Below are 16,936 nucleotides of genomic sequence, written 5' to 3'. Positions count from 1 at the left end.
GAGTTTGAAGAGCCACACACGCCTGTGCAAAGAGCCGCGGTCTGCCGACCCCTGGCCCAGTTGTATGTCTGTCTGTTTCTGATAGTTGGCAAGGTGCAGCCGATAGCGACAGCGCTAATCCTTATCCTTATCCTTATCGGCCGCAGATTAGCGCACCCCTGTTGAGCTACGGAGTACTGAGTCAATCGACCCGCAGTTCCGAACACTGTGATAGCGTGTCGCATGACGTATCTCCCTGACTGATAGTGCTGCCCTAAATTTAATGATATCTGATAACGTTTTCAATTTCGTCGGAAATCATATTTCTGTGTCACTTTTTGTTTTTGCTGTTTCTCGGTGATTTCTATAACGTAGATACTAAATAGGTACTTAATTTGCTACCCGGTTTCACACGAAATTTATGTTAAATAATATTATAGTTTATAATTCGTTTTACAATTTTACCGGTGATTAGTCAAAGCTCCATAGCTCACGATGGAAATGAAGTTGTTAGCCAAAAGTAGCTGCGTTGACTCGTTGAAATTAATTAAATTATTTTTACGTGAATCTGCACAAGAGTCCCAACTGCTCCCAAACGTCTGGAGCCAGTGAGACTATGGCATCCCTGATTGGGGTATGTTGTGAGGCTGAAAGTAGTGGGGAGGGGAAGGAGACGGGGAGGAGAAAGGTGGAGAAGTACCTGGCTATTCAGATCTGGTCACCAAACACGGCCAAATCCATTTCAAGCAACGTTTCATAAATCATATTTCATCGTGTTCGTACACACTAGTCTCCGAATCCTCCAAAGTAATTTTAATAAAATGTTGTGAATACGTATGGTTGGTTCCAGCTTGAAAGATATAATAGTTTTGGACCCGATACGTGGCGCTGTTGTCAGAGATCTATTTTTTTTTTTTCAATCATCATTTTTTTTTTTTACAGATCTCATCCAAAAATACATACAACCACAAATTTTAACTTCCCTACATAGAAAGCGTACTGGGGTAGGACAACTTCTGCCCGGGCCCACTAGTATACTATGTATTATTTTAAATGAATGATTTGTGAAATAACAGAAAGGGGCCGTTCAAGTATTACGTAAGCAGATTTATTACAATTATTTACCCCCTCTTCTTCCCCCTTGTCACCAAAAGTAAGCAAAGCTCTTACCCCCCCCCCTCCCATGCTTACGTAAAAATTGGTACCTATATGCATTTTTCTATTAATGTATTCTGTTTTTTAAGCGAGTACCTAAACGTATAAATAATTTGTGGGAATCCCCGAATATGTATTCGGTTTTCAAACATAGACAATGTGTGGGTTGCCAATGTGTAAAAAAAAATTACTGCTGAGCAGTGCTGACGTAATCACTATCTCGACCCCCCACCCCCCCATGTCATCAAAAATAAGCAAAGCAAAGACCCCCCTACCCCCCTGTAGTGCTTACATAATACTTGAACGGCCCCAAATTAATCGAATAAAATTATCAAATATATATTTTTTTTTTTATATACAGGGTGTATCGGCAAGTACCCGACAAACTTTAACCAACTATTCCTCAGCACATTTGGAGTAAAAAATGTTATGGGCGCTTTGCTGTCCGGTAACATTTTTTTTCCATTAAAAACAAAAAATAAATAAAAAATCCACACTCCGTCACTGTCATTTGCATTGTTTCTCGTGTTCAACAGCTGTTATCAGCAAGTGTGTCAAAAAGTGTCCTCGCTCTTTCGTACACACTGAATAATAATAGTTAAAAATGAGACAAATGGTGCCGTGCCATTTTGTTGTGATTGTGAAAGTGCGCCAACGTAGGTACGTACGTACATTATTCAACGAAACTCGAACAAAATATTGCCAGACGGGTTTTCAAACTTTGACAAAGAATAAACAATTGGTGATATGTGGTGAAAATATGAATAGTAAATTTTTTATTAAAAAAAATGTTACCGGACAGCAAAGTGCCCATAACATATTTTACTCCAAATGTGCTAAGGAATAGCTGGTTAAAGTTTGTCGGGTACGTGCCGATACACCCTGTATATATAAATTACAAACAATACAAAACAAAATGAACCTTTGTCTGTCCAACTGGGAAGGATTCCCGTTTCAGGACAGCCAAATTTCCTCTCGACCACGGAGGCATTTATGCCGTCAACATTTATGGTTAAAACGGTTTTAAACCATGTTTAAGGCAGACTTTATCATACACACGTTTTCGTATGAGAATCGAATTAGTAAGATGGTGTGTCTCTATTTAGACTTATAACAATTATGATCAGGAACGATTGTGCGGAACGGTCTGGAGACCAACGTTTATGCTCTCAGAATCTCTCGCCTTTTCGAAACTTCCGGCTTTCCGTGTCTTTGAGTACTTTGTACCCACCATGGAGGGGTGACCCTATATACTACCAGCATCTGTCGATAACTCTGTAACCTCTATGATCTGTCTACACTGTAGCACCATCTATGTCTCATGGCTCCAACTATCACAATTATGAAGTAGTCTCATAATGTTAGGAGTATGGCTTTCTATAATAATTTAACAATATGTTTATTTGTGTCCATTGCAGACAGTCCAACATGGCTTCCCCCACAAGCCTTCGGCAATGGCGTGGGACCCCCTGCTGCGGCTGCTGGCACTGGGTACCTGCTCGGGGGCCCTGCGCCTGCTGGGCAAGCCTGGCGTGGAGTACTCGGGACATCACACCAGCCCCGACACGGCCGTCACGCACCTTCACTTCATCCCTGGTGAGTCCATACGAAGTCCAGCAACCATACAAAGCATTCGATCCCTTACCTCCCGGCACCAGTCATCTGCTTCACCAGCCCTTTACGAGTGGTGCTTAGTACTTTTAACCTTCTCTTTATCCTTGGTGAGAAAGCAACCAATCAACTCATCTCTCTTTCACCAGCTCTTCAGGGCCGGCCCTGAGCCGAACGGCGCCTGACTCTACTAAAAAACTCAAGGGCACTCTGTTAGGTTGGTAAGCCTAAATTGAGGCAGTTAAACAGTGCATGGAGGCAAACACCACATCCTTAAGCATATGGATGGCATATGGGGAGACCGTCAGTATCCTAGAAGCGGCCATACCTCTAATGGATTTCGTGTCGATGTCGTGATCCTTGTTTCGTTCCGATTCTTCACCTTCTTTGATTCTATTTTTTATTCTGCTGACCCGCATTTATCGCTCATCTCCACTACCTTTGTAAACAAACTTCGCTAAGCTTGAGAAGTTTAATCCCCTGTCGAATTTGATTAGCGATCAAATCTACGATTTGCGCCATTTTGAAATTTACACATTTTAACCCTGCTTCCTGGCCTGTTTCGACGTTTGATCAAATTGCAATAGCTGAACAAAAAAATCGCTTCCATTACTTCGTAAGATTAGTCTAACTCAATATACTTGTATTCCAGGCACGGGAAAGCTGCTGTCAGTTCTCTCAGACAACAGCCTGCACCTTTGGGAGGCGGGGGACGGGGGCCTTATCTGCAGCCGGTCCCTGGCGCTTGAGGGCAAGCTGAAGCTGGTGTGGAGCGTGTGCGCCGAGGCGGGCGGCAAGCGAGTCCTGCTCGGCACCGAGGGGGGCAACATCTACTTGCTGGACCTCGAAACCTTCTCCATGGCCGAGGATATCATCTACCAAGATGTCGTCATGCAAAAGTAAGGATTCTTATTATTTATCCATCCCTCCCGCTGCGGTGAAAGGCGATGAATCGAGAGAGTCCAGCTGGAAAGATGTAAGATGAGTAATTTCGTCAGAATGTGATATTTATTTAATATCTTAAAAAAAGAAACCTTTTTTTTTTTTTCAAAATGCTGATGGATTACCAAATAGTTTTTCTTGGATTACCTAAATTATTGAGTATGTGATGTAAAAAAAACTTGGATATCGCACAAAACTCTCATTCACTGTTGAAGATTGTCTCTCAGTTGTGTCAGACCCTTAATGGACATTAGCTATCTCCCACTTGCATTTTCCCAGTAGGCCCCTGCGTACGATGGTTTGTCCAGTGTTGAAGTTACAGGGATTGAACAATAGGCTTGACTTAAAGAAAGGATGGTGAGACGGCTGAGCCCTCTGACGCGGTGATTTCAGTTAGTAACTGGACCGCTATTAGGGTTTAGATGCCTTTACTCCTTCCGACCAGAAAAGCTGGGATGATGTGTTCTCTTTATTATAATAAAAGGAATATTACTATAATGGAGTGATATTTAATATATATGCTATTGTTTTATGTTCAGGAAATAAACAAATCTGAAGTTAGTTAACCAAACATAACTTTTCCCATTTCCAGCTGTCCCGAAGATTACAAGCTTAACCCGGGTGCGGTGGAATGCATGAGCGAGCACCCGCACCGGCCTGAGCTGCTGCTCATCGGTTACGCACGCGGCCTGCTCGTGGTGTGGGACCGTGACGCGGCGCGCGCCACCAACACCTTCCAGTGCAGTCAGCAGCTAGAGAGCGTCTGCTGGCATGAGAATGGTCATTATATTATTATACTTATGTCTGCCGTACATGCTTCTCTTAGCTGCCGTGTGATGCGCTGTACATACGCTCCACGTGCTAGCTACAATCAGAGGTGCTGCCATCTATAATTTGATATCTGATTGTTTTCGATATGGTTGAAAATTGTTATGGGTAGGTAGGACGGAGCTAAACTCAAATCTAAAGTCGAAATGCAAAATATTGACTGCCTTCTTGAATTTTTAGAGTTGGGGACAGATTTGGTTTAAAATTGATATAGAGGAAGTTATGATGGAGGTGAACTCGAAACTAAAGTTAAAATTCAAAATAGTGGTGACCATCTTGAATTTGTTGAGATCGGGACCGATTTGGTTTGAAATTGGTATATAGGATATTAGGATGGAGCTGAAAATTTTGGCTGCCATCTTGAAATTCTAAAGTTCTCCACCGATTTGGTTAAAAATTGGTATAGATGTTAGGATAGAGTTGAAATCGAATCTAAAGTCAAAATGAAAAATTTTGGCTGCCATCTTGAAAATCTAAAGTTCTCATCGATTTGGTTAAAAATTTGTATAGAGGTTAGGATGGAGTTGGAAAAAATGGTGCTCAATGTCTATTTGATAGCACCCCAATTTTACTATTATAGTAATTTTTTTTATTATTTTTTTATTATTATTATTATTATTATTATAATAAAAAAAATAATAAAAAATGATAAAGTTTAATTGCCATCATCCAAATTCAGCTATAGAACGAGTTAATTTACCTAGAAATTTAGGAGGTAGAGGTATAGTCAAAATAACTTCTTTGAAACATAATCAGGTAGAAATGCTAAGAACTTTTTTCCATAGGAAAGCTCATAGCTCAGAAATGCACAAAATAATTTGCAAGGCAGATATAAATATTACACCTTTAAATTTATATGATGAGAATGCCAACATTTTTATAAATCCCAACCAGGAATTATTAGATTCCTGGTCAAATAAAATTTTACACGCAAAACACTTCAATTATCTCAACCAAACGTATGTTGACAAAATTTCGTCAAACAAATGGTTGAGTATTGGAGAGTTGAGCGCAGAAATAGAAGGATTTATGCTTGCCATTCAGGATAGAGTCATTAATACTAAAAATTATAGAAAGCATATAATCAAAGATACAAATCAAATTGATGATTTGCGTAGAAAATGTTTGGCTTTTCCGGAAACTATAGAACATATTATATCGGGATGTTCTATATTAGCACCGTCCGAATATACATTTAGGCACAATCAAGTTTTAAAAATAATTCACCAAAATTTGGTAATTAAACATAACTTGATTGACTGCCGTAATATAATACCATATTATGAATACGAACCAAATTCATTTTTAGAAAACGAATTTTATAAAATATATTATGATAAAACTATACTAACAGACCGAGCGATTAGTCATAATAGACCCGATATAGTTTTACATGACAAAATTAAAAAAATAACTTATATAATTGATGTCGCTATACCAAATTCCTGTAATATTCAAAAATCTGTTAGCGAAAAAATAAGAAAATACACAGATTTAGGAAATGAAATAAAAAGAATTTGGCATTCTCAGACTATAAAAAATATTACTATTCATTATTTCGGCTACTGGCATTATACCTAGCTCTCTAATTAAAAATTTAGGCGTATTAGATCTATCAAAAAATTTATATACAGGGTGTATCGGCACGTACCCGACAAACTTTAACCAGCTATTCCTTAGCATATTTGGAGTAAAAAATCTTATGTGCACTTTGCTGTCCGGTAACGTTTTTTTTTAATAAAAAATTTATTATTCATATTTTCACCACATGTCACCACTGTTTTATCCTTTGTCAAAATTTGAAAACACATCTGGCAAATATTTTATTCGAATTCCGTTGAATAATGCACGTGTGTACCTATATTGGCGCACTTTTACAAGCACAGCGAAATAGCACGGCACCATTCGTCTCATTTTTAACTATTATTATTTAGTGTGTGCGAAAGAGCGAAGACGGTTTTTGACATACTTGCTTATAACAGCTGTTGAACACGAAACGCAATGCGAATGACAGTGATGTGGTGTGGAAATTTTAATTTTTTTTGTTTTTAATTGAAAAAAAAATGCTACCGGACAGCAAAGTGCCCATAACATTTTTTACTCCAAATGTGCTAAGGAATAGCTGGTTAAAGTTTGTCGGGTTAGTGCCGATACACCCTGTATAAAGATGCAAAAGTCGGTCATTTTGAATACATGTAGGATAACAAAAGATTTTTTAAAATATTTATGTTGAGGGATCAGTAGGATTTATAGGCCCTGTTAGAAGTTCTACCGAGCCGAACCCTCTGATATGAAAATATCTGGAGACGGTGAATTTTTTTCCCATTTGATATCTGGTGAGTTGACGTGTTGTTGTTCTTGTATTGTTTTGTATTTATTTTACTTATATAATGCACTTACATAGTGTTGATTGACTAGCTGATCATTTGTGGAAAAGTGAGTGGAAGGGTTTAGTTTTTCCTATGGGGAAGATTTAACCCGGACAACAAATCGGAAGCATAAAAAAAAAAAAAAATAATAGTTTTTATTTTATTATTTTTTTATTATTTTTATTTATTTAATATTTGAAAAATATATTTTTTTACATAGATAAGTATACAGGATATAAACAAGATATAAAACAATAGAAATTGAAGTAGCCTTTCCTCACCATAAAGATGGCTCTTGTGTTTGGTGAGGGAATTCTAGTTCAATTATATATATGTTAGTATTAAGGTAAATAAATTATTAAGAAACAACACAAGATTCAATCAATATTACTTCTAGATGTAAGTAGTGAACGTATTTTGAACTTATAATAGTTATTTAAAACAAATCTAATATAATCAGCCGGTCCATAAACACATATTGTTCAAATATAGTATTTTTCAATGAAACCTGTTTTGGTGAGAAGTTTTAACCATTGTGTGTTGATGTTCTTTCAAAATTCAACTGATTGGCATTTTGAAATGACGCAGTATGCACGCACTAACGCACTTGACTTGTGTTGGTTACAGGCAAGGAGTTCACGTCGTCGCACAACGACGGATCATACGTGACGTGGGAGCTGGCACTGGGCGAACGGCCGCTGAGAGAGCCGGTGACCCTGTACGGGCCTTTCCCCTGCAAGCCCATCACCAAGCTGCTGCAGAGGACCAGCGTGGACACGGGGGAGAACATCACCATCTTCGCCGGTAAACTAACTCTTTAATAATTTTTAGACGATTTGTATAGCGCCGTTTTTTGTCTCACTTTATTCATTTTATTAATGAACCACCACAACACGGGCATGTGCCTAGTCTGGTAGATATAAATTCCAAACACTTAGCTCATAGGCCCATTGTGCTAGCTCTTATATTTCTTGACAATAATTCCCTTCATATTCTGTTAGAATTTGTGTGTACTTCCGCTGTGCAATAAAATCCAAATAAAGAAATATTTTTGAACGCATCCGAAAACTAAAAACTGTTTTTGAAAGATGATAAATACTTAGAAATAAGCATACATTTTTTTAAAATATTAAAATTTTGAATGCAAACAAAAAAAAGTTTTAAAAATCTGTTCTAAACACTGAACTAAAATTACTGATAATGAAAAAATATATATTTCACAGTTTGCTAAATTTTTCTCAAATTGCGGTCGGAACCTTCGGTTTCATAGAGCTGTACATTTTAATTGTTCTCTACTTAACTTCTAGATTTGAATATAAAGCTTTTTTTTTCTCTTTCTAACACTGTTCAGATCATATATCTCACAATAGCAGTAAGGGAGACAATGATTTCTACGAGACCGTAATATCAGCTGTTCACAAAAGCGAACAAATTAGCCTGATGGGTTAATAACATTGATGTATTATACTAGATTAGCCCTGTCTAGTTAAATTCATTTAAAAAATAACGCCACGTAGCGGACGTCACAAATATGGAGATGAACTTAACGACCCAACTCTGTTTAAACTCCTTGTACAAGCGTTCAAACTCGTAAGCGAAACCACGGAGAATTTGTTGTCAGAGGTGTTGTAATATGGACATAATTCAAATTTAAATATTTGGAACTCGGTTATTTTTGTGAATGAAAAAATGAACTTGCCCAGCATAGCTGAGAAGCAAAATAGACCAACTAAAGGTAAAACGCAATGCACAATGCCCATCTCGCATTGCAACATAATGCGTGGGCCTTTTCATAAATGTGCATGTGAACCAAACCAAAATTGTGTTGGGGTTATTTTTAAATGAATATGCCGTGTCTAGTCTAATTTAGTCTATGGTTAATAAAGGTCACCAAGGTTGTCCTTGGGTATTTTTCTGTTTTTTTTTTTACAGTAAATCCATGCAGGAGTCTCTGACTTCATTCCACTGCTTCCTGTTAATTAATAGTCCTACTATCTTTGTTGAACGAAACTTAAGAAGTAAGTAGTTTTAATCTATGTATGTAATGCATTAACTATTGATGTTCAATGTCTGTTTCAGGTGGCATGCCCCGTTCTTCCTACTCTGACAAATACACCGTGACGGTGGTCCAGGGAAACAAACACGTCTGCTTCGACTTCACAAGTAGAGTAAGTCATTGTCATACAGACACTTATTCAGAACTAAAAAGTCAGTACGTCATTGCCATACTTTTGTTTATATGCCTAAAAGTGTTCACACAAAATATTGCATTTTCCAAAAATGTTGAAAATTCTGCAATTTTTTTTTTATGATAAGGGTAATATTCAACCTTTGGTGTTAAAAAAGGTTGCTGTAATCAGTCGGCAGTTAACGGGGACCGTTATTTGAATTGGCAAAAAATATAAAAAAATACATTGATGGGTGATTTCATGACAATGTAAAATGTAACAGGGGTTCAAACGGCTGGGCTCTCAGCCCTCTATTTTCAGTTTATAAGAAATGTACTCTTTAAAGATCTGTATTCTAATATTTCAATTGTCTCTAACTATAATTATCCCATTGGTTTATAATTATAATTTTACCATTTCAAATTAATGATTTGCAGGTAATAGACTTTGTGACCACCACCTCCCTGCCTCCTGAGGACCACGATGAAGAGTTCCCTGCCGAGCGGCCGACCACCGCTGCCGCCGTCTCTCCCTCGGGCCTCCAGCAGCCGGCGGGGGCACTGCTGGTGCTCCTCGAAGAAGAACTGGTAGCCCTAGACCTGACACAGCCCAGCTGGGGCATGCTGCGCCCTCCCTACCTCGTGTCGCTGCACGCGTCCGCGCTGACCTGCACTCATTTGGTGTCAAACGTGACACAGGAGGTGTATAATAATATTCTGCAGGCTGGTTAGTACATATACTATACTGACTTTATTAAAAAATATGGATTTTACTGTGTTAAATGAATCAAGAACTCAAGAAACTTATTGATTGTGAAGCCACTATAACTGCAAAGTGGAAAGAATGACAGGACAACGAAATCTTTATCAAGCGGACATCCCACCCTGGGATGTAGCTCTGTGATGCTGACGCAATGAATATGAATGACTGTGGGGTTCGATAAACTGGATCCAATATACGCACCGAAATGCCAACTTCGATGACATGGAGGTGACCAACCCAATGAATTCCACATATTAGCATATCAGCCTAGCATCGATAACTTAGCAATAGTTATGGCTTAACTGACAATGATTTTCCGAGCACGGTTACGCTCGTTAGGCGTGTCGATAGCCAAGCCGATATTGACAATGAAATAAATAAGAAATTTCCTTACGATATAGAATAAGTAAAAAGAAATTAAATATTAAAACATGCAAAATGTCCTTCATCGGTTCAATAATAACTAAATGGTTGATTGGCTAGGGGAGGGTGGAGTCTGAAAAACTATTAAGTAATGTCAATTAAAATTTTACCTGGTTACCTATTAATGGCTCATTTAGTAAAAACTTAATATGTATTCAATTTGGATAAAAAAAAACAACAACACTTTAATTTTACAGAATAAATTTTTAGCAATTTTAACATCATTTGGTTCCTTAGAACGGGCAATCGCCTAACTAGGAACTAATATCGACCTACAATTCATAATAACACTTGTACTTATTATTAATATACTTATACAATTATTGCAATATTTATCTTGTCATTTTTGTTATATACATGTATCTAATGTAATGTAATAAAGAAATAAAAAATAGCAACACTGATGGGTATTGTTTATGGATTAGCATTCCTATACGTCAAATGTTATGTAGATACGAATACATTGTCAATGCCGAATTGAAATACACAGACTTGAATATATAATGGCAGTCTGCAATTCCGCACATTCTTTTTGACACTAAAAAGGAATTTAATTGGTCAGCGCCCTTGAGGTGATTTTCAAAAAACGGCGCTGTACAAATCATCCAATTATTATTATTATTAATGAGGTCTTTAGCCATAATTCGTGATATTCTGAACAACTTTCTGAATTCCGTTTCTCCAAGCTCAAACGGATTCAATTCATCGCGTATACAATATTTTTTTATTCTACGAGCTTCGTTAGTCGGCCTGCATTCATTTTGCATAACGAACAACATTATTCAAAAAGCTGTGTTTATTGATAGTTAACAAAGTTCGTCTGACACCCAATAGGGTGCGCTAAATTAGGCAGGTGGGCTTATCATCTTATATCAATTGTTGACCGTGCTCGCACATACCGTCTAACAGAGCCTAATAACCATAGGTCACGGATTTATTCAATATCCTATTGATATAGGGTTTTATCGATCAACCCTGCTAAATCCCCATGGCAATTGCTTCTTGAAATGGGTGCAGTGTCATCAAGGTGGTGCATATACTGAACCCTATAAATATATATCTCATCACGCTTCATTTGTGTTGTTCCAGGTCTGGCCCAGACCAAGCAGCTGTACACCAGCACGGCGTGGCCCGTGACGGGCGGCTCCCTGCTCTGCGCCAAGCCCGCAGACACTGAGGAGTACTACCAGCAGCAGTTGCTGATCACGGGGCACGAGGATGGCAGCGTCGCCTTCTGGGACGCCCGCGGGGTCACCCTCACCCCCCTGCTAAAGGTGTCCACCTCTAATCTCTTCAGGTACTGTTCACACACTAAAGTTGCACACACTCATTGTTATCTTCTGTACTAAATGAATGCGCTATGCATAATTACAAGAGTTATTCGTTGGAGCAAAATGGATTTGAGTGAGACTGAATCTATGCTTGTTACATCTTGTTTATTCATATTGATGTTTCAGTGTGACATCAGATTTTATGGGTGTGTGTGAAAGTTTTATTTATTTATTTAGCGTTTTATTTCGGATGTCTAAAATGTAAGTGTGTTTTGTTGCAGAATAACTGTGTACACATTAGCTATTTTAGTCTGTAAATATATTCATTGTCAACTTCAGTCGGCATTCAGACTATTACAATTTGACAGTGTGTTAATTGCAGTCTGGCAGCAAAGTTGGTGTATTTTGTTGCAGTTTGAGAGTACATTCAGTTTACTTCAGTCTCACTGTGAATTAAGAGTTTGTGTGTTTTTTTTTTTTTAGTCTCACAGTGTATTTAATGTGTACTACTTATTGTAGTCTGACAGTATTTAATTGCATTCTGAGCTATTCAGTGTGTTTTACTTCAGTCAATTTGTTTTGTCGCAGTCAAGCAGTTATTCCAATGTTTCGGAATATTGGCTGAGCAGTGTGTTTTACTTCAGTCTGTCAGTTTGGCATGTTTTCTTGCAGTCTGAAAGTGTATTCAGAGGGTTTTATTGCAGTCTGGAAGGAATTCAGTGTGCTTTATTGAAATCTTACAGTTTGTTATGTGTTCTGTTTCATTCTGAAAGGGTATTTATGTAATGAGTTATGTTGCAGACTGACAGATTAGGCAATACTTAATATGCACAAATTATTTTAATAACTCTTTGCATCAGTTTAATAACAATGAGGAGAGCCCATTTCAGTCCCAGGAGAAGCAAAATAATGTGTTAAAATAGCTACTTAATTTAAATTAAAGTGCGAATAATTAAACTTTTTTTCACGCCATGTTTTGACATATGAAAATAGGTTTTTAGGCTAGTTTTTCCTTCTTTTATTAAATTAGTCAACCTAAACTAAGAACCTCAGAATCTATTTTAGGTTCTCAGTTTGGGTAATAAAAGAAAAAAAACTAACCTAAAATCTATTTTCTTATGTCACATGAATAGTAATACATATAATGAATCATTGAAGAAGAAGATAATACTAATAAATCTAAACAAAACATGAAACAGACAAATAAAAAGGTAACGATTTCAACTGGGAATCGAACCCAGGAGCTCTGTGTTACCAGTACAACGCCTCAACCAACTCGTTATAAAATAAAACAAGTTATTCCAATAAAATTTAACATTGTGAATTTGTCAATTTTAATTTTAACAAAAATGGCTATTATGTAAAATGCGTTATTTTCTTCTCCGGAGACTCAAATAGTTGCCCCTTATTGTAATTGAACTAATTAGAAGTGTTTTTAAAATAATTTGTGTGTATTCCTATGTCCGGTGTATCTGGATATTTTACCTTACAGTTGTAGAACAACGAATTCAATATTTTCCATTGTTAAATGACAAGAATGAGCAAGGCATGTTGTGTGAGATCACCCCCATGTGAAGTGCACAACTACTGTACCTGGAACTATGTTTGCATTTCCCCACAACACATACTAACATGACTGTTTCCTGCACAGGTGTCTCAACCCCGCATACTACTTTATACTGTTCCCTACCCCCCGCAACTAATACTTTTATTTACTAACCAGCTTGATATATCCATAAGCTCTATTCAATTTAGGCTGGGTTGTTTCAAGCTCTAGCACATGTCATCTAATGTGATGGAGTTTGAAACACCCCAAGCTTAGTATTTTAGTAATTTTAAAGGCATTTTAGGCACATCTAATGGAATCATTGTGTAAAAAACACACTTTGTTCGAATGTAGCACTTTTTAATGAAACCCTTTTTCAGTTCACCTGAGAAGTGAACTTTTGTGTGTTGAAGTTCTTTCAAATCCAACTGATAAATAACTTGAAAAGTAATTTTTTAACAATATTTTTAATATGCATAGTTTAACTTATTTACTAGGTTAAGCGCATTATATTTCTCTCAAATATGCGTGCTACACGCATTTCATATGCATTTGTATTGTGTAACTGCCAAAAAATGCATGACGAGTCATTTTAATTGACATTGAATTCTTTAATTTAAAATTAAATAAAAAATCTGTGTCCTACAAACTAAACATAAAATTATCGCGATTGCTTTCTGCTTTGAATGACCAAAAATTAAAAAAAAAAATTATGTAATGTCTGTCTTTTGTATAATGGCCCTTTACATTGCGATTTTATTGTGATATTGGGGTGACGGAATAATAGTCAATATACTGCAGTTAATGCAGTGTGTGATCTCGGATGACAGGTGATGATGTCACCTGATATAATCCATTGTTTAATTGCAGTCTATTGAAAGGTAAAGACAATAAATAATAATAATAATTTTGAGTAGAGCATTATGAATGTGCGTACGTATGTATGTACCGTAGTTAACTTTCTGAATATTTCCCATTCCCCCACGCCTGCGGAATGCTTTTGGCTTGCATAGCGGCCTAAAGCGCATCGCACTGAGGTATGTGCTATGTTACCCCTTACCTTATTCTGTAGTAATAGTTCTTCTTCCACAGGAATACGCAAGTATCCGATACTCTTGTCGCGCGCATAAATCACGAGACCTACACCATCACCAATCATTGGTTCAATTCTTAAAATATTAAAACTAAACAGTTGAACCTAGTATTGATCTAAAGTACACCCATTGATACAAAATGTCTGATACAAGTGATGCCTTGTTTAAAGTCTCGACGACGTGTATGGGAATAACCTCGCCTCGTCTGGTCACGAGAGACGAGTTTAAAAAAAGTCAACAAAGTGTACGAATCTCCGCGCACAAGCATGGCGGTGGTCGCTAAGATACCTGAATCATGATACTTGCGTATCCCTATTGAAGAAGGGCCTAATTGTAGGTGATATTTCGTTTATTATTAATTATTTACTTAAATTACTTTGCATTTCACAACATTATTGCACCAGTAAATCAACCCATCCATACTTCTTATAAAAGTCAACCTAGGTTTTGTTGGTCAATGGCCTAGTGGGTCAAAGCGCCGATTTAAATGTTTTCTCACTATAATGATGGTGATAGGAGGAACTCAAATATTGTCAAGTTATTCATAACCCGAGAATGATTTTTGTCTTTCTTTAACAAGAAAAACAAAGGTTACTTTGGCTTGTACTTGGTAATTGATAATGCAGATGGGTTTTATGTTACCGATGTAATTTTCACCTTTCCTGCATGCATTATTATTGTCTTGTCTGTTTTTGAAATATTTTTTTCAGGTTATAATACAGTTGTAACAGACAGGCTAGAAAAATATCCCTCTTTTTACATGTAAAACTTTGTGAAATGTTTTTCTAATTTATTCCTTTAATTTATAAACAATCGTTTAGTTTCAATCTAATTTATGTGTTTTTGAAAGATTGTTTTTTCTCTATTTAATATTGGAGTTTATATTTCAGAATTAATAAATACATAAATCATTCACATTGTTAAACGAAGTTGACATTCCTACAAATTTATTATATTAATTTCTTTTTAAACCGAAACCTCGCAAAGCAGCGTAGTGGCGCTTGTCTCTAGGAGCTTACAGCGATGCCTGATGGCCTACGATGCTAACCTTGTATGCATGGAGTAGCTTATGAACAGTACCTGGCCTTTTATTTTCACCTACTTCCCGACATCCTATCGAGCTGCAACTCGTCAGATAGACTTATTGCCGATGATAATGCATTTTATTAACTTTTTGTGGCAATCACTTATAAGAATTTCTCTGAAATTGAATAACATTACAGCAGTTAATATGTGAAATAAAAGTTAGTCCTACCCGATTGGCATTTGGCGTGGTTTTTAGAGTTGTTGACTCCAGTTCCTGGGTGGGAAGGTTCAATCGTCAGTCAAACCAAATTATTATTATGTTTTAAAACGGGTTGATTTTTATTATGTGCACACCTTAAGCAGGGTACTCACCTAACCGAGTAACCTGTAACGTATCTGATACTGTATCAAGTTAGTACGTAGGCACGAGTCTACTGTGAGCCGCTCGCGCGTGGAGCACTAAAGGCGGATCCGGGAGGTCGTAGCTGGATACGCGGTTACCGTGGACGAGTCGTACCCACTTGAAGATTGATACAGTATCAGATACATTACATGCTACACTCTAGGTGAGTACCCTTCTTTACAAGAGTTTTACTGCCCGTAGCCAGTAAGACTATATAGTCCACTTTTGGGGAATTTTCTGAGAAGGAGGGGTCGAAGAGGGAGAATAGGAATGTGGAGAAGTACATGGCTATTAGTTCTATAACAAAATACAACTAGACGTTAGAAATAACAATTAGATGCAGTCAATGCCCAATGTTATTGACAAAAATTTGTAATACATGGTCTTTTAGTTATTTATCTTCCTATTAGAAGATTTCTATATCTGATATAAGATACGTAGCACCCAGCGTTAAGTGATTCTACCGTGGCAACTAATATATAACTGTTGCCGTTATAAATAGCACTCCCAACGTTTCAACAGTAGGAACTTCCTTAAAGTTTGTATTCTCTAATAGTATTTCATGTAAACACTGGTGTTTTTTCGAACGATTATATTCTAAATTTGACAATTGCCGACTTCAGAGTTTTTTTTATTTGTCGTTGCGCCCATTAGGTACTAATGACTAATATCATGGGTTTAGGACGAAATTTTCAAAAATTACAGGCATAAATTTCACGTACCAATATTAAACTACAAGAATTACACATGGACTGAATTACACACGGACAAATTTACATGTGAATGAAATTACACATGGAGAAAAACACCGACTTAAATTACATTTACTGGAAACATATCAAAAAAAATGTTTGTATAAATTTCATATTGGAAAAAAATAGTTAGGTTTGGTTTTTTATGGCACAATCAAGTGAAACAAATATTTATGTGTCGTAAAATAATGCTGATGTAAGCGAAATGGATAAGATGAAGAAAGGGACACTTTGATGGGCTGGGCGCAAAGAGCGGATGAAAGAAGAAAGGCGTGTAATTATATGACGTAGAAGTGAATGTTAGAAGAAGTCGAGGACGCCCGAAAAAAACATGGCACGATCAAGTGAATTAAATACTTATAAAAAATTATTTTTTAAATTCTTCAAATAAGAAATACCAGCATTATCTTTATTTTTCTCACCGCACGTTTTTATTGGCTGCTATCTTTAAGGTTTTACTCATTAATAAATAAATAAAAACACTATGTATTCATTTTCACAGTAAAACTACACCCAGTTTATTAGAATTAACGTTCATAACCCCGAGCAACGCCTGGCTTAATTCCAATAAGTGTAATTCTCTCCATGTGTAATTCTGGCAGTGTAA

At 36.9% G+C, this 16,936-nt stretch overlaps 1 protein-coding gene across 1 annotated transcript in view; it reads left to right on the top strand.

Moving 5' to 3' along the window:
• The window catches only part of l(2)gl (LLGL domain-containing protein l(2)gl), a 126,045-nt gene that overhangs the window by 90,072 nt on the left and 19,037 nt on the right, over positions 1-16,936 (top strand). Inside the window, exons 3-9 of the mRNA XM_089638120.1 lie at positions 2,553-2,730; positions 3,398-3,644; positions 4,280-4,467; positions 7,512-7,688; positions 8,964-9,052; positions 9,490-9,778; positions 11,327-11,534. Of these exons, the coding sequence (XP_089494246.1) occupies positions 2,553-2,730; positions 3,398-3,644; positions 4,280-4,467; positions 7,512-7,688; positions 8,964-9,052; positions 9,490-9,778; positions 11,327-11,534 (1,376 nt within the window). The remainder of the gene's footprint in view (positions 1-2,552; positions 2,731-3,397; positions 3,645-4,279; positions 4,468-7,511; positions 7,689-8,963; positions 9,053-9,489; positions 9,779-11,326; positions 11,535-16,936) is intronic.

The sequence above is a fragment of the Hesperophylax consimilis genome, chromosome 12, assembly GCF_061612785.1.
Source record: "Hesperophylax consimilis isolate HC1 chromosome 12, BYU_Hcon_1.0, whole genome shotgun sequence".
Lineage (NCBI taxonomy): Eukaryota > Metazoa > Arthropoda > Insecta > Trichoptera > Limnephilidae > Hesperophylax > Hesperophylax consimilis.
Note: the sequence above shows the minus strand (reverse complement) of the source record. Positions and strands in the feature narration are given on the sequence as shown.